A 21,356-nucleotide genomic window follows, 5' to 3' on the forward strand; every position below is an offset into this window, starting at 1 on the left:
CCCATGGAGGCACAGTCTGATGTTAAGGGGGCAATCATTTACATTTAGTACTGAGGGACCTCTTCACTCAAAGGATTGCGCATCTTTGGAATTCTCTACCCCGGTGGGTTGTGGATACTCCATTGTTGAATGCATTTAAGGCTGGGATAGACAGATTTTTGGTGTCTCAGGCAATCGCGGGTTATGGGGAGCGGGTGGGAAAATGGAGTTGAAGACCAAGGTCAGCCATGATTGTATTGAATGGCAGAGCATGCTCGATGAGCCATGTGGTCTACTTTTCCTCCTATTTCTTGTGTGTTCTGACAACAGATTTGAGTTCTCCATTGAGCATCTTATGTACTGAAGCAGCAGAAGTGGGGTTGGACTCCATCTTCAAAACCTCTTTTCATGAATGCTCTTTCAATCGGACGGTTTTGCAGCGGGATTTTTTTTACTGTTCTCCACCTCCAGCCACCTAAAGCACACATACTTGCATCTTTTATGGCTGGACTTCTGTAAAATATTCTGTCTTGTAGCATGGCAGAGAACTGAGGAAACCAGTGAATGAAATGTCAGTGGACCTGTGGCTGGGCTCTGGACCATCCCAACTTTACTGAGGACTTCTGGTTGATAGTCCAGTTTTTAAGTAATGGGATCTGTAATATTTTCTACATCCATACTTTTATCCATCTGATTACATTGCTATGAGTGATGTAGTGTTACTGTGTATAGTGTTGTTGTGTATTCCCCAAAGCAGTGCAGTATTATGGAAACCATTGCTTTTTAATGGGAAAGTCTGTACTGGACATGTTACTGTATGTTTTATGACTGAGAGATTTAAACAGGAATGCATAAAACATTTAACTTTCCATTAACATCTGGTTTCTTCTTTTAAATTAATAGTTACAGCCACAGACAGTAAACATGTTGCATTTTCTAGTCTTGATGGGTAAAATAACCTGACAAAGGCTCAAAGGGTATGGATAAAATTAGGCTGGCATGTGCTGATTTTGTAACATTCAGTTTTTAAAAAGTGAAACCATGTTGTATGTTATGGTTTTTAATCTATTAGTAGGTATATTGTCATATGTTCAGCTGGAGAATATAGACCAGGGGAAATAATCTGCTGAGGTCATTGGGATGACAGCTCACACCTGTAGGACGAAGTGACTTGCATTGCCTGGAGAGACAGTTTGCGTTAGCTTGGTTTGGTTGCTTACACTTATCGCCAGTGTTGTATATTTAATATCTTGGAACTGGGCAGAGATGACAATAGTTTCTATGTATGCAGGAACTTAATTTACAGCGCTCTAAACTACTCCCAGCTTCTAGCTCAGGCATCCAGCTATTTCTACAGTTTGTTTACTTTTCTGAGTCCACACCCAAGCTTAACCAATCGAGCACAGTGAGCATTCATTGTGAACAGACCCTCATAATCAAACACAGAATAATTGAACCATTGACCACCACAGCCAGGCTAGGAGGTCAGGGATTCAAGCCCTCCTCTGATTTTTGAACAAGTAATCGATGCTGACGCTTCACTGCAGCACTGAGGGAATGTTGCACTGCTGAAGGTGGTATCTTCCGGGTCAGATGTTCAAATGGGCATAAGATCTCATGGCACTAGAGTTTTGTTGACATTTATCCCTCAACCAATGTCAGCAAAAATACATGAACATGTACTTGGATTTAATTGCTGGTTGTGGAGTTTGCTATATGGACATTATTTGTCATGTTTGCCAACACAACGAAGTGAATACATACAAAAGCCCTTAATTATCTTCGGAGCATCCTAAGGATGTCAAAGATTCTAAATAGATGCATGATAATGAATTCCAAATCAGCCACCTTGTATTTTGATGAAACTAGTGCTGGTATCTTTGCTTAAAAGTAAGTTCCTTTGAAAGAAAGAAAAGAGCTTGCATTTATTTAGCACCTTTCACATTCACAGGAAACCCAAAAATGTTGCAATGGGATCTTTCATGACTACTTAATGGGGCCAATGTTCAACATCACATCTGAAAGACAGCACCTTCGGCACTCCTAAATTCCCTCAGTCCTGGAATAGATTGTTAGCCTAGCCTATACTCATATGCTCACATATGGGTCTGGATTTCTGCAGCCCCCCCCCCCCCCCACCCACCCACCCCCAAAATCAGGATTGGATGTGGGTGATGCTGGGAATTAACCTTGCTGACTGGCATATCGGTTTCCAGGCACCATCCCACTTCTGGGCTATTTTAAAGAGTTGCCCACTTGTGATGACTATCTAATCAGGCTCAGTCAGAGACTAATTGAGGCCAATTAAAGGACGTCAGCTGAGATTTTCAAGGTTCCTGCAGGTGGGCACCTGGAGGCAATTCGGGTAGGGGCACCTTTCCAGGTGGGCCTGGAGACCCTCCTTGGGTGCCTGGCCACCCTGAAGAGGGAACCCTCCCACTCTAATCCCATGACCCCCACTGTGATGGCCTATTTTTTAAATTAAGGATTTAAAGTTGGAGAGAGGACACTTCCATCTTGAAGCACCCCCTCTCTGACTTACCTTCCATTGCAGCCTCCTGCTCCTCTCAAGCTGGTAGGCTTCTGATTGGCCCTCCCACTTTGAGAGTCCACGAAGAACGGAGAATCTGCCTTCTGGTCCTTAACTGGTCGCTCTGGAGAAAACCAGAAGTGAGTGACTGTTTCCCCCTGGGAATGCGTTTGGGAGCAGGAAACAATTCCAATCTCCGTTTCCCACCCCGAAGAGGAAAATCCAGCCCAAGAAGTTGGACTTGGGCCCATGACTCAAGGTGAGAGTGCTACCAAATGAGCCCTGGCTAACGTGATGCCAGTTTTAAGAGTCCAATAGTGTCCTAAGTTGGCACTAAGTTAAATGGTTAGGAAGCTGCTGCTATCTGTGCTGTGGCCCCATCAGATATCAGCTCATGTAGGGCCTGAGTGTGTGATTACAGGCACTCACTGTTCACCAAGGGCAATTTTGTCAAGTGCAACTGAATTAGAGAGAAGTCAGAAGAATAGAGCACCAGAGAAGAGGCAATAGGGCATTGTAAGGATGGGAGGAAAATAGAGCATCAGGGAAGAGGCAATGGGGTGTCGTGAGGATGGGAGGGACGGAGAGAGAGAGAGATGAAGAAAAAGAGAGGGACAAGCTGGGAACAAATGAGTAACTGCCAGCCAGCCACAAGTGGCTGACTGGGTGGTACTTCCAAATATTCCGGCAGTGGCACATGAGACATATGTTCCAGCATTGGAAAAACGTGCACATGTGGAATGTATTTTTGCTCACACATGAGAGGGAACACTTGTTTTTTGTTTTGAAGCAAGGCCACAGAAAGGTTACATGTTTTGTAGCAGTGGCCCTTTTTAAAAACAAAGAATGTTGTTCTCGTTTATTGATTGGGAAATATTTTGGTCTCCCTCCCACTGTAGAAAGTAGGTTTAAAGTTTTGGAAACCTGCAGCCAGCCAATTTAGTCAGCACTTAACCATCCACAGTTTGAAAAAAAAACATAGTTGGCAGAACTTCGAAGAAAGTGCTTAAAATCAGAAGTATATGTGCAAGTGAAAAAAAATCTCCCAATGGCTCTTAAAAAAAGGCCAGAAGTCTAAAAATTAAGCTACAGCCAAAGAAAATATATACCAAATAATCCCTTTAAAATAAAACTAAGTTAAGCCAATTTAATTTAAAGACATTAATACAGTTTGATCAATTTATACAATTTGATTAAAGCAGTGAGTTAAAATGCAGCAAAGTCAGATCTTGTTGGAAGATGAAATTGAGAATGACTTTTTTTCATTAAAACTGGCTAATTACATAAAAGGATTAAATAACAGTCCGATGGAACTTCACAATACTTAGCATGCTGCACAGTTCTGGTCCAAATATTGTGAGCACGGGTACAGCCAAAAATTTGTCTTAGTTGACTGCTATCGCCAAAGGACGAGTGTTCTTGTAGTTTGAGAAAAAGCTGGAGAAGGGAGCAATTAGTTGCCATAGTAACTTGTGCAACAAATGAATGCAGACGTTTTGGAAGCAAGAGTTATACACTGGATGGAACCTTGTCTTTCTTCACCAACAAGACTTCAGTTTGGCCTGGTGTGTGTAATATTCATTATGTTAATTTTATACATACGCAGCTTGACCACATGTCATGAGTGGTGTGCGATAAGTATCTTTTGGCCATTTTTATTAAATGGTGCTGGAGTCCACCGATCAGCTGCTGCAGCCAATGTTACATATCCCAGGAAGAAGCCTTAGGAAACCATAGTGTGTGCAGTGCACACCAAGCAGCCCACAGTACATAACAGATAGCTGACTTGTAACTGGAGCAGCCCGGACAGCTGAGCCACACTGATGTCACACTGTTTTGTGTATCATGCCTGTGTTGATCTAGTTCTTTCAATTTGGCTAAAAAATGATGAGTGATTACATTGGGATGTGTTGAGATTGAGTGGATCCATGACTGGCTGTTATCAGTTTAGCTAGCTGTGGTTCACTTGGTAGCACTCTTATCCCTTGAGTCAGGAGAATGTAGGTTCATGTTCCACTCCAGAGACTTGGGGCAGGATTTTCCCTTTGTTGGGTGGGTGCAGCGGGCAGGCCTGGGAAGGGCCGTGAGACAGACCACCTCCCGTGATCAGGCTCCGACCGCGATTTCACACTGTATGGCCAATTAACCGCGTGCTGAGAGTCTCAGCGCCGCCGGAGTGGGGGTGGGACGACTGCTGAAGTCTGCACACGTGTGGGGGGAGACACGCGATGAAAGCTCCTCCTCGGAGCTGAAGAATTTTCAAAATGAAAAATAAAGATTTTAAAAATAAGGGAAACGTGACCCCCAGCATGCGACTCAGTCACATGAGCAGGGACATCATAAAAATGATATTTCAACTTTTAAAAAAATTACTGTTGGAAACCTCACCCCGCCCGTGGATGAGGTTCCCTCAAAAATGCAAAGGCCACCTGGCCTATTCGTCCACCCGTCAACCGTAAGGTTGGATGGGGCATTGAAAAACAGGATTAAATTGATTATTGACCTTGATAGGCCTCTTAATTGTCGGCGGGTGCGCTGCAGACTCTCGCCCATGTCCGCCGACCGAAATGTCATGCAAGCGTGTGATGATGTCAGGACACTCGCCCGATATCATTGTTCGCTATTTTACTCCCGATCGGTCTAGTACTGAGGGAGTGCTACACTGTTTGGACAAATGGGGAGGAATTGAATGCCCTCCCCAGAGTTTGGTGGCGAGTTTGATGTCAAAGGGCATTTAACCAGGTGGGAGGGTGGCAGGTGGAGACCCCACCACTTCTAACCTCCACCCTGATTAAGTCCAAGGCAGAAAGTCCCATTTGGGGTCGAGGCGGGAGAGTTGGGGGTACCCCTGATCACTAGAGCTGCCAACCTCTGACTTCCGCGCCCAGTATCCTTGATGCTTAATTAGCACTTAATTCGGCAGGCCTTCCCTAACAGGGGATTTGGGGCTCCCTTGGGGCAAGACTCCGTCACCTCTGCTAAATACTGCCCACTGACATTAGGATGAGAGGCCCTGTCTGCCCCCTCAGGTGCATGTAAAAGATCCCCTGGCAATATTCTAAGAAGAGCAGGGGAGTTATTCCTGGTGTCCTGGCCAATATTTATCCCTCAATCAACATCACCATTCTGCCTGTCTTGCCTATGCAGGCTTATGGAAACTGCTACCCAATTTAGTTCCACGGTCTAGCTTTCTCCCCATAACCCTGCAAATTAGTCCTCAAGTACCTGTTGAGAATGGTTGAATTACCAAGCCAAAACAGTAGAAATCAAATCCGAAGAGATCAGGGCTGCAGCGCACCTTGATTACTGTATTCCATCCAAAAAATGATTAAGGTTCTGGAGGTGGCTTACTGAAGAACCCTTTTATCCAACCAGAGAACAAGTTTTTTCAGTCAAGAAAGGGGGCAGCTGAGAGGTGACTTTTTGGAACTATATGAGATTGTTAAAAATGTAGAAAAAGTTAACCCACAATATTGTTTTAAATTAAACGATTGGAGTAGAAACGAGGAATAAAAGAGATGCAAACTAGTAAATTATAATTTTAGATAAACACTCTAGATCGAGCAATGAAGGCATAACCTCTTGAATCATTTTGGAAACTACAATGGGGATAACATTGGGGTCTCTCTGGATGGATGAACTACATGGGCTGAATGGTCTTTCACCTCTGGTTATTTTGTTAAATTTATGGTGAGGATTTTCCTTGCAGTGAGTTTTCAATCTCAGCTGATGGAAGAGGAAAACACTTGGTACTTTCCCACAGGGAGGAAGTGAAAATTAATGGGTTCGGCCCCTGACTATTCTTGCACAGCTCCTAGCAGTTGGTTGCAAAATTTTGAAGAAAGGCCTAAAATGGAGGCCTGCCAGTCAGTCTGAGATAAAGGGAAGGGAGAGTGACTGTGTGCTCCCCCCCCACTCCCGCTACCCCCACTCCCCCCGGCCAATATAAAAGAAAACTGCAAACCTCTCTTGACTCCAGGAACACTGTTACAAAAGACAATCTATGTTAAAGCAAAATACTGAGGATGCTGGAACTCCGAAATAAAAAGATAAATTGCTGGAGCAGGTCTGGCAGCATCTGTGGACAGGAAAACAGAGTTACCATTTCAAGTCGAATATGACTCCTCTTAAGGACAGGATATAGCAACATAACCCATATTGGTTGGTTTGCTATTTTTAATATGACAGTATTACTTGTGTATAACCTATTGCATTATTGTGACTCCTGTTTCTTTAAATAATGGTACTGATTAACCTAATGAGGAATTGTTATTTTCCTCTCCACCCCTAATACTATTTATGTGATGATCGTGTTCAGCAATGTAAGCACAACATTTTTCCAGTCCTTAATATACACCTTTCCATAATATACAGTGCACAGTTCTGGCCTCCATATTATCAAGAGGATATAAAGGCACTGGCGAAGGTTCAAAATAGATTTACAAGAATGAAATCAGAATCGAGCGGTTATACCTATCAGGATAGACTGATCAACCTGGGACTTGAAGGCTGAGGGGCGACCTAACAGAGGTCTTTAAAATTATGGGGAGGTTTGATAGGGTGGATGTTAAGATGTTTCCACTTATGAACAAGTTCACAATTAGAGATCATATAAGATAGTCACGAATAAATCCAATAAGAAATTAAGAAGAAACTTTTTTACCTGGAGAATGACTATAGTGGTCAAGAAGGCAGCTCACTACCATCTTCTCAAAGGCAATTAGGGATGGATATTAAATGCTGGCCTAATCAATGATGCCCACATCCCATGAACTAATATTTTTAAAAATGTAGAACTCGCTACCACAAAGAGTAATTGAGGCGAATAACATAGATGCATTTAAGGAGCAGCTAGATGAGGGAGAAAGGAAAAGAAGGATATGTTGATGGGGTTGGATAAATGCTGGCATAGACTAGTTGGACTGATAGAATGAGCAGCATAAAAACAGTCCATATAATTCCACATAAGATTCCAGAGGGAACCATCCAAATGTATTGTAAAAACCTCCAGGAGCATCCTGCTCAACCAGTCACTGCAAAGGAAGTGAGCTGCAATTGCCCGGTTTCGGAATTATTGTATGTTCTCTACCTGCTCTAAAGGAAAATACTGGGCTGTTTTAGAATATTGCCATGGCATTTCAGATCATAAAGGATTATTTGGACTTGCAGTATTGGCATAGTTTAGCCTTCAGGATGGTTTTCTGCTGCAAGGAAGCCTTTTAGGTGACGGTAGTAACTGGAATTGAGGAACAGCACACTGTTGTGACAGGTTTGGATTTAAACTGAATGTGAAAATTAAAGCTGATATTCAAATCCAGTGTCTATACTACAGAACGCTCGGTGCAGCAAATTTGTGGTGTATTTTCCTTTTGTGTTGGTTTCCTACTTGCTGGATTCCTAATCTTTGCCAGGTTCTCTATGGAAGGTGTTGAACAGAGGTGAGGTGCTCCTCAACGTAGAGTTGACCAGGGTTTTGCTTGTCTGCTTCCAGGAGGCTAGTTTAGAATATTAATAACAGAGTGAGCAACTGACTCAGGCGCCTTGGAATTTTTGTCTATCTTTAAAGATAGAACCAAGCAGCAAAGATCGAGGTCATTCATCCCATCATGTCCATACTAGTTCTTTGAAACTAGTCTCACTCCTCCTGCTCTTCCTCCACAGCCCTGCAAATTTCTCCTTTTAAGTATCTATCCAATTTGCTTTGGAAAGTTATTATCGAATCTGCTTCCATCACTCTTTCAAGGAGTGCATTCCAGATTGTAACAACTCACTGAGTTTCTTTTTTTTAAAAAAAAACTCCTCATCCTGCATTTTTTGACAATTATCTTAAATCTGTATTTCTGGTTACAGCCCCTTTTGCCAATGGAAACAGTTTTGCCCCACCTCTTCTTTCAAATGCCTCAGCGAGAGGTGCTATCTAAATGGAAATAGTAGTTGTTGGTTGCCTGTCCTCTTTTTCTTAAATTAAGGATAGCGAATCAACTGAGAGACAAGCGGGAAAAATAATTGTTTGTGCCTCTATATCGATGTGTAAGACTGGTGAACATTTGAACAAATAGGAAACAATGTCAGTGGTGGCACTGGATATGACAGAGAAAGGGATGACCATGCAGACAGTAATCAGTCACAAACTTAGATATAAAATACTAAGTGTTCTCGCGCTTCACACTAAACTCGTGTATTGTAAATCAGGTTTAAGGGCTGATGTGGCTTGGAGTGAGATTCCCTCCTGTTAGTTCAGCATGACACTGGAGTGAGTCTAAAAATCTAGATTTGGACTGCTGTTGCCACTTCACACTGACTTTCCAGTGATTGTGTAAATGAACTCTGAGGTCCCTGAAGGTGCCTGCAGTTGATTGTTTGGTGAATACGGGGAGCTGCAGAGGTTTATGGCACAGATAGAGGCCGGATGGCCAATTGTGTCCTTGCCAGCTCTTTGTTAGAGCACTCCAAAACTAATCCAGCACTCCAAAAACTAATCCCACAGCCCTGCTATGTCTGTAACTGCCTCTGCTCCAAGTGTTTATCTATTCTCCCTTTTGAAAGATAGGTTAGTTCCTGCCTCAACAACAATATGTGGTAAGACATTCCTTGCTTTAACAACTCACTGTGGGAAATTCAGTTTCTTGGTGCTGGTTCCCTTGTTATCCCATTTTATCTGTGTGAGATATTGACTTGGTTCCTTGCCAATAATTGACTTTGCGTTTGAGGTTATATGAGATTTGACCCATTTTACTAGCCATTGCTTGCTCTGTAGCATCAATTTTTTGTGTGTTCATGTCATCTGGTGCAGATTGTCTAATAAGTGTATACTTTGTCCTATAAAATCAAGGATTTCTGCTATTTACTTGAATTTGTTTACTGAATTTATAAACAGTGGCCCCTTACTGCATAGAACATTTAGTATGTTAGTAGACTGAGGCAACAGACGTGAATTGGCAAAGCATTTAACCTGTGAGAATAAGAAGGCATAATGAATCCTTGCAACAGATTACTTTTTTAGATCAGTGTTGCTTTAGTATTGGAGATGAGTAATGATGGATCATTTTAACTGTGTTGTACGTTTCTGGTGTAAAGCTGATGTAACCTCACGTCCATCCTTTTCTTTGTTTCAGCTCCAAGGATCAATAAAGAGAAAGTTGGAAAGCAATGGCTCACCCACCAATCACGACAAAATCAATGAGCTATCCGACGGTGCATTCTCGAGCGAGGTTAAAAGGATCTGTCTTGATGATGTCAGTCTTCCGATGGGTCAGGGCGACACCTCCAGTGTCCTTCGCCCAGATGTGCAAACCTCCTCACTGACAATTGGGCATCGCAGCCAGGCCCTGCAGACTCCATCTTCCATGGGGCCCTCTTTGGGATGTGTTGCGCCAGGCGCCAATGCAGGCCTCATGGGTAGTAACCAAGCAAATGGGAATGACATTAGCTCACAATTTGCTGTGACATCCAATGCTGAGATGAAACCCACTGTGGGGGACGGACACAACATATTCTCGTTTGACTCCAAAGGAGTCAACAATATGCAAACAATGGATCAGGACTTGGAGGATCTGTTGGAGGAATTGACAAATATGCCGAACCCTCCCCTAAATGAACTTGACATTTTGACCAACAGAAGTGACCCCCTGAACCTGGGTCTTGTACAAACGAATCAGAGCAGCACTCGGAAGCCATCTCCTCAAGCAGCTTCACATTTGGAGAATGCCATACCAAACCGAGAATTTTCTCCCAGTTACAATCAGGCACCAGGGGGGTCTCCTCAGCGGAGGCCCCCCTCTACAGGTACATCGTATCCATTACCAGCTCCACCCAATCCCATGCCATTGCCCATGTCTTCAGCATCTCAAAACCAAGCCCCAAACCAGGCCCAGCCACCTTTATTGTCAGGCACCAGTGCCAGCCGAGTTGGGACCAACTGGCACGAATTGTCGCATGCACAGCAGTTAAAGAAGATAGCAGCCAGCCAGCATCAGCGTTCAGTTTCCCAACAGTCCCACCCACAGCAAGGCCAGGCAGCAAACTGGCCCCCGGTTCCTTCCTCTGGACCTTCCCCGCCCTACCGACCGGACAAACTTCCCAGTCCCTCCCTGCATCAGCAGCCGTTCAGCCCTCCGAATGCGATGCTGGCCAACATTCCTCCCTCGAGCAACGCCATTCAGAGTTACCTCTACAATAAAGCACCATCCAGCCAGCCTAACCGTATCCCCATGATGGTGCAGCAGCAAGCGAGTTTGAGCCAGGGTCCCGTGAGTGAGAACTCCATGCCTTCGGAGCAGCTTTCATTTAGCAACACAAAGCCGCTGTCACATTTTGACCCTGACCTGTCCGCTCAGAAAATGCCACAAGTGGCTGGTGGTCAGACTCAGCCCTCGGTGGTGCATTACATGCAGCAACCAACCTCAGCAGTGCAGCAACCTCCACAACCTGGGCCCACTCAGCAGCCAAACCCCCTACAGCTGCAATTTCGAAACAAACTACGGATGCACCCAATGAGACTGCAGGGCAGCCTTCAACAGTCACCGGTAAGATTATTTTAAAAATAAATCGCTAAGCGTGAACTACTTCCGTGTATGTACCTCTTTGAACCAATCCAAGGTGAATAGCCTTCTGGAATTCTTGGCTTATGAGATAGAAATTCCCGTGTGTATACACGTCAGCCTTTTAAAAATGATTCCAGAATTATGGGCCTTTTTTTTTAAATAGTTTATCACAACGTGAAAATGCACTCCTCACTGGAAACCCTTGCCGGCGAGGTCGGCGGAATGTGGAGTTGAGGCCACAGTCAGATCAGCCATGATCTTATTGAATTGCGGAACAGGCTTGAAGGGGCTCAATTGCCTACTCCTGCTCTTAATTCGTATGTTTGTATGTATGAAAATAATGTCTTTCCAGAATGCATGTGCCATTAAAATTGTACTGGTTGGAGACTTCAGTTCTCTAAGGTGGCTACTGTTTCTGACAGGAATTTCTGGCTTGCAAGCCCTATCAAGGGAAGGGAATGTTCCTCCTGAACTGGTAGCTGTCAAGTGTGAATGTTGTTATGAGCCAGTTCTAGATGGCCAAGCACGTGATTTTACTGCTTGCGAGCTAGATTTTGCATAGGGCGCCACAGATAGAGACCGATCAGCCCAACCAGTCCATGACGGTGTTTATGCTCCATTCAAGCCTCCTACCTTTCCTTGTCTAAATCTATCATCACAACCCTCCCATCCCTTCTCTCACATGTTTGTCTAGCTTCCCCTGATAACTATGGTTTGGCAGAGATCTATTTAAACGGAGCATTCAATTTTTATTAAGTGGATTACTGGTGCTGCCAGTACATGCTTTTTTCTTGTGAACTCTTTCTTTGCTAACTTCACTGGCTAATGTGATGCTGCCTCCTTCTTCCACACAAGACCACTTACCTCCATTAAGCTTCCCTTTCGCTGGAAATTGGGGCCCCAACCAGGGCATTGGTTTGCTCTATGATCACTTCTGCTGTTCTTAAAGAATTGGCCCCATTGTTGTTAGAAGTGAGGTGAATATGATAATAGCTTAGAGCAGCTTGAAGTGAAAACACCATCCAAAGAGCTGGCAAACAGTAAGTCTTTTGACTGACATTTTTTCTGGTTTCTTTAAACAGTACTTCAGTGTGATGATGATGCCATTAAAATTCTGTAGAAATAACTGTGCCACTGTCGCATTCGGGGATTTCTGACTTGCAAATCTAGGAGTCTTGATGACAGGACCTCTTTAATTGCCTTTCAGCAGTGTTGCTTGAAATGTATCAGGCAGAATAGACTGTCTTAACGTCTTTTGAAATTCATGAACCCTTGCTTATTGCCGAGCAGTGTGATATTCTAAAGCTTTCTGCTTGGCGGACTGACTCGGAACTGACGACACTGATCATAGCAAAGTTTGGTCAAAATCGGAACCAGGCCTCGAGCCCCCTCAAGCAGCTGTGGTTCAGGGGTAGCACACTCACATCTCAAAAAAGAAGTTTGGGAGTTTGAGACTCACTCCAAAGTTTTGCGCCTGTAATCCAGGCTGACACTCCAGTGCAGTACTGAGGGAGCGCTGCACTATTGGAGGTGCTGCCTTTGAGATGAGACTTTAAAATCAAGCTCACTTCTCCTCATTTGGCTGGACATCAAAGGCCCCCATGGCACTATTTTAGGGAAATTTTCTCTGGTGTCCTGGCCAATTTTTATGCCTCAACCAACTTCACCTGGGGTAAACATAGCTGAAATATGAAGACAGGCTACCTAGACTGGACTTGAATTTCCACAAACGTTGGAGATTAAGAGATGGCCTAATTGAGGTGTTTTACGATGATCAGAACATTTGATAAGGTAGATAGCGAGAAACTGTTTCCTCTGCTGGGGAAACCCAGAACAGGGGGAGTATAGTCTTAATGCTAGGATGATCAGGAAACACTTCTTCACAAAAGGCGATTGGAACTGCAGTGTCCCCTCAAAATGCTGTTGAGGAAGGGCAATTGAAATTTTCAAAGCTGAGATTGATGGATATAATTTAGGCAAGGGTATAAATGGTTACAGAACTAAGGCTGGTAGATGGAGTTTAGGTACAAATTAGCCATGATCTATGTAGATGGCAGAACAGGCTTAAAAGCGTTGGATGGCCCCTTCCTGTTCCAATGTTCCCATTTGTTTCTGTTTGTGGGATCTTGCTGTGTGCAAATTGACCACCATATTTCCTACATTGCAACAGTGACGACACTTCTGAAGTATTTAATTGGCTGCAGAACGGCTTTAGGAGTCCTGTCTTAGTGAAAGGTGTTAAATAAATGCAATTCTTTCTTTACTTTTTTCTACTATCTGTCTCAGCTAGAAAGCTACTTTCATAAATCTCCAATATTACACAAAAAAGGAATAAATTATGACCATACCCACTGTTTTCCAACTAATGGCGATGCATGTTCACTATCACAAAATCAATTAATAACCCGCAGACCAGCGCAAATTTCCAGTTAGCCACAATGAAGGGAAAGGCAAAGTAAACTGTACACTTGGAATGCAGATCCAAAACTGGTGAAGTTCACTCAGCAGAAGGATAAAAAATGGCTGTTGAGCATTGGACGCCTTTCCTCTTGTCCTCGTGCTTTGGGCGGCAAGTATTCTTTTTCTGGGAATGACTCAAGCAGACCAGCAGAGAGGTCAAAGTTCACAGCGAGGCAGAGATTTGTGGGCGAAGGTATGTGGAAGGTAGCCAGCTGGAGAGGGAACAAAAAAGCCATGAAATCTGATCTGTGTAACAGGCAGTGGAAACACAGCTAGCAGCTGTTGTATGGGTCCCGAAACTTTTTGTGTGCGTGTTCTTGTTAGTTCTGTGAATGGAAAGATGAGCGTTTTCACTTTAACACAAATATGCTTGTATAAATGTTTTTTTTCATTATATGTGTGAGCAGAGTAGTCCCAACAGTGTTTGGCCTCTGGGTTTTAACCTACACGTTTTAAAAATGCAAGTGTACCATTTCAATGAGGTAACTAAGATTTTTTTTAGCCACAGAGACCTCTGTTGTCTGGCAGTATAGAGCGAGTGAGCTTATGTTCAAAATATTCTTGCTTCCTTTTAGGCTTTTAAGGAATGTCTAACTGTGTTGAGGATGTTAGAATTAAAATGGAATTCTGCGCCCCTCCCCTCCCCCTTTGTCACCCCACACATTCATCTTCATTTTATAACTGGCTGTTGAACTATGGAGTAAATCTCCACAAACATGCTGGAGAGTGAGAGACAGGAGCAGGGGGAAAGGGAGGAGAGAAAGGCATACAAACCAGAGGGAGGGAAGGGGAGACAGACGGGGAAGGGAAAACAGACAGGGAGAGACAGACAGGGCATAGAGGGAGTGAGTGAATTGGGGAGGAAGAGAGAGAGGACAGAGATGGGGGGGGTGGTGGGGGGCGGTGTGGTGAGTGGTGAGAGGAAAGCTGGATTTGATTTCAAAGGGCTGTGACAATGATTATGCCAGACTGTGAGCTTTTGAGGGTGTATACAGCTTCTGAACTACAGCAGTAGCCCCTGCAGCTAATTGAGTGCCTTTGAATGGGCGAATAAAGGATGATGAATCAGTGCTGTCTCACAGCAATGAGCTGGAGGCTTGGCTTCTTGTTTCCTCACTGGTGTTAGCAGTGACTTGCTTAGTGGTCATTTTGTTGTTTTTCATGTATAGCAATGCTGCCCCAAGGCACTGCATTTACACCCTCTGTATTGATATTAAAAGGAGAGCCACTCAGCTGAATCAGGAAACTTTGCCGAACCTTTTGACTTGGGTAAATTCAAGGCTACCAGTTATTTTCTAAAGGATAATTTAAGTTTTGTTTTAGCGTTCATAATAAAATGCACCGGTCTGCTTTTTTTAAAAAAAAATATCCTGCTCCCTCAATCGATAAACTCTCCACAAAGCAACAGCTTCAAGCTCTAATAAAACTGGAGAATGTCACGCATTCTGACATTAGTTTACTCGAAACTAGCTGGTGCCATGGGAAACTTTACACCAAAAAAAGCCACTCCTGAGCAGACTGGGGGTAAGTAATGTTTGGAGCCAGTTGTTTTGCCATCAATTTGTGCATCAGCCAGTTTGATGGTGACTGATACTGTGGCCTGAAAGCTTGACGTGCAGTAAGATTCAGTGGCTTTCAGTTGGCCTATCTCGTGGGGTATCCAGTGTTGGGGAACAGGATATTAGAGAACGGCCAATCCTAATATGTTGTGCTGCCTCCTGCTGACTAGGTCCCAGAGCAATTGTAATGCTGAAAACGGCGACGAAATCTTCAATTCATCCATTCATACACCTCTTCTCTCTTTTCCCCCATTCTTTGTCTCTCTCTTTCTCTCTTTTCTACCTCTCTCTTTTCCCCTTTTTCTCAATTTTATTTTTTCTATCGTTCTTTCTCTCTTTTCGCTTGCACCGTCTCTCTGATAGTTGTGAGAAGTAGCATCAGTAACATGACAGTTGACAGAGCTGGAAGTTCATCAATAGGAGGACAAACAGTTGAGGGGGGTGGGGGGGAAATCACATTTTCCACCCTCCCCCCACCTTACCAAAAAAGGCGTTGTGAGCCCTTAATTTGGTTCTTTCGTCTGGCTCTCACATCATGCAGTTTTGAGAAGGGTGTTGTACATGCCAGTGAACCTATTGTACCTACCCCTGTATCACACATTACCCTGGGAAACCTGATTTAGCTTAGGTGGGAAAGTAGCGGAAGAAAGCTGTGTGTAATATCAGTTCCCCATGCTTGAGTGGATTGAAAATATGTAATTGTTTTGCAGAAGAACGAGTCAAATGCATTTTTATGTATAGCTTAAAAGCGCAACAAAACATGATTGTCAGCCACTCAGAACAGAATCCCAAGCTAGTAGCTGCTGAGGTTTGATCTTGGTCAGACAAGTCCCAGAAATATTCCAGCAAGACAGCATTCTTACATCAATGACGTGTCTGATTAACCTGTAACAAGTTAAAGCCACATCAAAGTGAAATGAGATACAAGCTGGCAAACTCTCAGAAAAATGTAGATCAAAAGTTTTTCCATTTCGGCTAAGCTGTTTTTTAAGCAACTGAAAATTCTTTAGTCGGATTGCTTATTTAACTGAAGAAAATGGGTTGTATATGCAAAACATTTCTCAAAAGGGCAGGAGCTATCTACAAGTGAATCGAAATAAACAGGTTTTTTTTTGGTGTAACATAGCCTCAAAGTCGGCAGTGCTTGGAATGAAATTAAGTTTCTTTTTGTTGGGGGGGGGGGGAGAAAGTGCAAAGTTCACTTTCAGTTTCCCAGTGAGCACTCTTCAGCTATAATAAAAACTGGAAAAACTCCACAGGTCTGGCAGCATCTGTGGTGAGAGCAATAGGGTTTCGAGTCCAACTGTGTCTTCAGCTGATGGGAGAAAGACTCAGAACTGAAGTTGGGCTTTTTGGAGAGATTCTGTGTAGGTGGGGGGGGAAATGGTAGTAATTGTAAACAGAAACTTGCTCTTGCTCATGAAACCTCAGTTAGTGTATTGGATGCAAAGCAGACGCAGTTTCATAAGGGCTGTGTGGGACCTTTGTACCCAGAACACTGAGGATGAATCAGTTTAAATATCAATCAGTCCAGCTTTTGATGACCTAATTTCACCTCAGTGGGACATGTAGTGTCATCTAATTTTCATTAGTAAATGGTCAGGGCGGTACTTTTTAGTTGGGTTACTAGAAGTCAGTGAAAGAAGTCTCCATTTTTAGCAGGCAAAGCAATAGAATTGTTTTGATAAGCCCTTGTTGAACCCTAGGGTTTCAGAATGACTTCCTCCACCATGTCCTTTACAACATGATGTTTGTTTCTTCCTGCCGACTCAATGAACACTGTACACTACCTAATACTTCACTTCCTCAAAATGCATTGTGCACTTGTCATTCTTACTTATTTTGCTTTGGCACAATAGCATTGTTGATTTGCTTAGACACCAAACATATTCAACTATGCTCACCTCACAATATTTGTTTGATATTAAAATTTGAAAGAAAAAATCCCATCAGTTCTAGATGACTCTGCACAATCATGCTGCTTTTAAAGAATTGACTGGAAACGTGAGTATGTGTGAAGGTAAAACTCTCAATATTGTTCTGTGATGGTTTAGAATTTCACCACAAGCCCACAGGACTATTATTAATAGAAGATTTCTTTTTAGGGGAGAAATCTGGACTAAGCCCGCGATTGTAGTTAAAACACTTCAGTGCCCTGATTGATATGAAAACTGGAGGTACAGTGCCAGTAAACTATATTTTAGTCAAACTCTATATTTCCATTAAATGATCTGCATTTGCCTTTTCTTTCAGTGGAATAGAAAGTGATTTTACGTGATCCACATTTGAGCTGGGTCATACAAAAACCTTTACCCCGAAACCACATTGGAACTGTCCTGCTTTTTGAAATGCAGCATTTTAATTCACTAAGAAAGTGAAATCTAGTGTGTCGACAGAACATTTCTGTTCCATGCTTGGGGTACATTTATCAATTTCTGGCATCCTCTGGGATACCAGGGGCATTGGAGGGTGCCCGGAGGCAGTTACTTTGTTGCAACTGGTAAAGGTTAATTGGGGCTCAGAAGGCACCGGGGTGGGACTGTGCATGTGGCAGTGGCTTTTCTGCTGGGACATGGAGGGGATGGAGAGTGCATTGTGTGGCAAGTGTCGTCTTCAACCACAAAAAGAAACTGTAGATTTTCCTTTCTGATTTGATGAAAGAAAATTCCCCTTTCTTGTTTTCACGAGAGAGTTTAACTGTAAAATGTTATAACCACAATGACGGCTGGGAGTATAAAAACAAAACAACTTCAGCAGCACCCAGGGTGCACGGCTGGACTGAGGAGGTTAAACCCCAAGCTCTCTGTCTGGCCACCTTGCATTATGCACCAGTATGTCTCCAGCTTTTCCACTGACCCTTGAGGGATGTGTGAAGGAACAGCAATAACTGGTCTCCATGTCAACATAGTAATACCTTGATGCCATGTCATTTGGCAACAGTTACATTATATCTGCTCTGAAGCAGGCAATGTTACCACAGCTTAATAACCCATTTTAGAAAGGCAGTGTTTCTATATTGATTCCCATTGGGCTGTTTCAGTAACTCGTTGAGAAATGCGGAAGTGCCAAGTCCAGTGTTGTGCCTAAATATTTTTCTTAAACATCCTCAATCAATATTTCTGCCCAATTGTGCAGGCCTGCCAAATAAGGTCAGTCACTCATTTTGTTTTTTAAATGGTGCCTAGACAAAATAGCCATGTGTTGAAATGGGTTTACAAGTTGTCCCATTGATATGAATCTCGCTCCTGTAACATTGCCCAGATGGTGACTGTGCTGCTCCCATCCTGAACCTGCTCCATGGATTTCAGAAACAACCAACCTGACTATCCAATACTGTCCAAAAACACAAGGTGGAGAGCAAGAGCGAGGGGGTGGGGGTGGGGGCAGAGAAGGGAGAGGGACCTGGGTGCAGTTTAATCCTGTTTAGACAATGTCTGATCACAAGTAGGGGCATTGAGTCGAGCACTCTAAACTGTGACGATTCCCTGCAGAGAATATTTAAAACTGGAATTACGCAGTCCCCATCTTTCTCATTTCCAGTGAAGGAAGGATCTTACTCCCTTGTCACTAGGATTTTGCTCAGTCTGGAGCAGTAATGATGGCCTCTGCAGCTGTGGAACATTCGCATAGAAGCCTCTTTGTGTTTCTCCTTGTGAAGGATTTCTCCACATTTCCTAATTGGCACATGTTCGGATCGCAGCAATTGCAGACCGAATGGGAAGGCAGCCGTTGGACTCTCTGGCGAAAGTGGGGGTGGAGGTGGGGTGAGGGAACTTTCTTGAGCAAAGTGGTAATGTTTCGTACTGGATTGGAGAAATAATAACAACAATAAAGCCAGGTTTTAAACGTGTCTAATTGATTATGACGAGTCCCTGAACGCAGTGTGGTTTGGATTCCTTCGCTTTTGCTAATTATATGCGCTCTGAATCTGCAGGAATCTGGATCAATATGTATTTTAGCATCACAGATGTTCAGCGTCTGGATTCCCAGGAACTGGGCCTAAACCAAGCATTGTGTGGCAGTTGAAAATCAGGAAAATCGCTATCTCGAGAGTGAGCAAGTTGGGCTAGTTTGAGAGGGCTTTTCCTGTGAAGTTTTACAAGAAATATACATCGCGCTGTGATTGTCCTGTCTCAAAATGTTGTGATGCAAAAGAGCAGTTTCACAGCACTGCTTTATGTAACTAATTCATTCCCGAAAGGAGGGAGCCCAGCTTCAAAACACCAGAGTGGAGGGAAGGTTTCCATCTAAATGGATTTAATTTTATTGTGCAGTTGGGTATCAAAGAATTTTAAATACGTCTCTTTTCTAATTCTGCTTTCCCCATGAGAGAACTTACAAGTTGTTATTGGGGCAGGGTGGGGAGTTTGTGTGTTGGGGGTGGGGTGTGATCTTTTGTATCTAATTTTAAATCAAAATGCCATGCCGCACTAATGCTCCATTAATAGCATATTTTAATACTTTGCTATGTGAGAGCTAACTGGTTTGACAGATTCCACTGGGAGCGATTTCTAACCAACCCATAAATGTGTCATGTGTGTGCATGTGTACAAAACGTCTCCATTTTCCTCTCTTTCCACACACCCCCACCCCAACTTCACCCAGCCCTTGGCCAAGCTCTGCAGGGCTCAGCACTGGGCTGAGGTTGCTGATGAGAAGCCTGTTTCCAGGCCTCAGTTTGTGCTACTTTTCACCTGACTGTTTGTCAGCACCATGGCTGCATCCTTCCTTTTAAACATTGTTCCTCAATGTGGAAGCCAGGTCCCCACACCACACGTACACATCGCCCTCACAGGGATGCAGCTCAGACCCAGAACCCAGTGGAGTCTAATACTGAACTCACAAACCCTCCGTTCTGTAGCATATTGTTGCTAAGAACCCTGGCCACTGTCTTGAATTGAACCAGACTCTTTTCTCAACCTCAACCCTGAGCTGAGCCTCCAACTCCAATTTCCACCACCCTCACCCCGCCCCCTCCCCCTCACCAACTTTCATTTCTTCTGTAACTTCATCCATTTCTGCATCTGCCTCGTCCCTGCTTTGACTACCTCAAGGCTTGACTATTCCAATACTCTGCTGGCCTGCCCCGCATCTTCCACCCTCCGTTAACTTGAAGCCATTCAGAATTCTGCTGCCCGCGTCCTAACTCGCGCCACGTCCCATTCGTTTAGCATCCCTGTGCTCACTGGCCTTCACTGTTTCACCACGCACGCAAGTTGAAAATTCTCACCCTTGTGTTTAAATCCCTCCATGGTCTTGCCTTTTCCCTACCTCTGTAACCTCCTCCAGCCCTACCATCCTCTGAGAACCCTGCGCCCCTCTGATTCTGGCTTCTTGAGCATCGCCTGCTCCCTGTGATCCAGCATTGGCTCTCACACCTTCAGCTGTCTCAGCTCTAAACTCTACAATTCCCTCCCTAAACATCTCCACCCCTCTGTCTTCCATTTAAAAACGCTCCTTAAAACATACATCTTTGACACAGCATTTACCAGTCCTAATGTCTCCTGGTCCTGTCAGGTGTTGTTGCTTGATAAGCGCTCCTGTGAAGCACCTTTGGGATATTTTGCTATATAAATGTACGTTGTGCAGTGCCATTGTTGTGCATCTTTTATTTTTATCCTACAATAACATGAGAGGTGAATGGGTGGTATTATGTATGGTACAATGAAGCAAATGTTGTCCATTTTAATATTAATACTGTCTTCTGTCCTTCACTGCAGAGAGCCCAGAGCGATAGTTGTATTTCATTTCCTAGTGCAGGAAAGGGATCGCATCTCACCAGAGATCCACGCCTTATTTATTTCAATGCAATGCCAGGTTTTTAAAGTCACACTTCTTTCTCTTGGTTTTGGCAATTTTACAGTCTCCAGGCTGTCAACAAGACACTGTGAAGTTATGGAGTATTTGGAGCCCACAGTCGTGGCTTTTAAGTCAATAATGAAGATGGTGTGCATTTTAATATAGGGTTTGGAACACTGGGGAGTCTCCTGCCCTGAAGGAAAGTTGAGGATTAGATTGTGTCAACACAATGTGTGTTTTTTTTCACACGCTTTTTTTTTAAAAGACACATTTGTGTCTGTGCTCGTTCCTCACTTTACAAATCCACCCCTGATGTAGAACAGTGAGAAGCTGTTGCCTGGCTGAGTGGAGCTGTGTGCCTCTGGTGGCTCTTTGCTACCCGGAACACCCTATTTTACTATCAAGTACAATCAATGAAAACTACACTGCCAGCAGCTGTAGTTAGATTCCAGGAATTTGGAACTTGTTAAGGACAGAAGAAATAGG

At 43.7% G+C, this 21,356-nt stretch overlaps 1 protein-coding gene across 2 annotated transcripts in view; it reads left to right on the plus strand.

The window, feature by feature from the left end:
• Window positions 1-21,356, plus strand: part of LOC121282580 (mastermind-like protein 2) — a 105,333-nt gene that overhangs the window by 40,265 nt on the left and 43,712 nt on the right. For both annotated transcript variants that reach the window (XM_041196328.1, XM_041196329.1), the window contains exon 2: window positions 9,625-11,034. In XM_041196328.1, coding sequence (XP_041052262.1) covers window positions 9,625-11,034 — 1,410 coding nt within the window. The remainder of the gene's footprint in view (window positions 1-9,624; window positions 11,035-21,356) is intronic.

Source organism: Carcharodon carcharias, chromosome 9 (genome assembly GCF_017639515.1).
Source record: "Carcharodon carcharias isolate sCarCar2 chromosome 9, sCarCar2.pri, whole genome shotgun sequence".
In the NCBI taxonomy this organism is placed as follows: Eukaryota; Metazoa; Chordata; class Chondrichthyes; order Lamniformes; family Lamnidae; genus Carcharodon; species Carcharodon carcharias.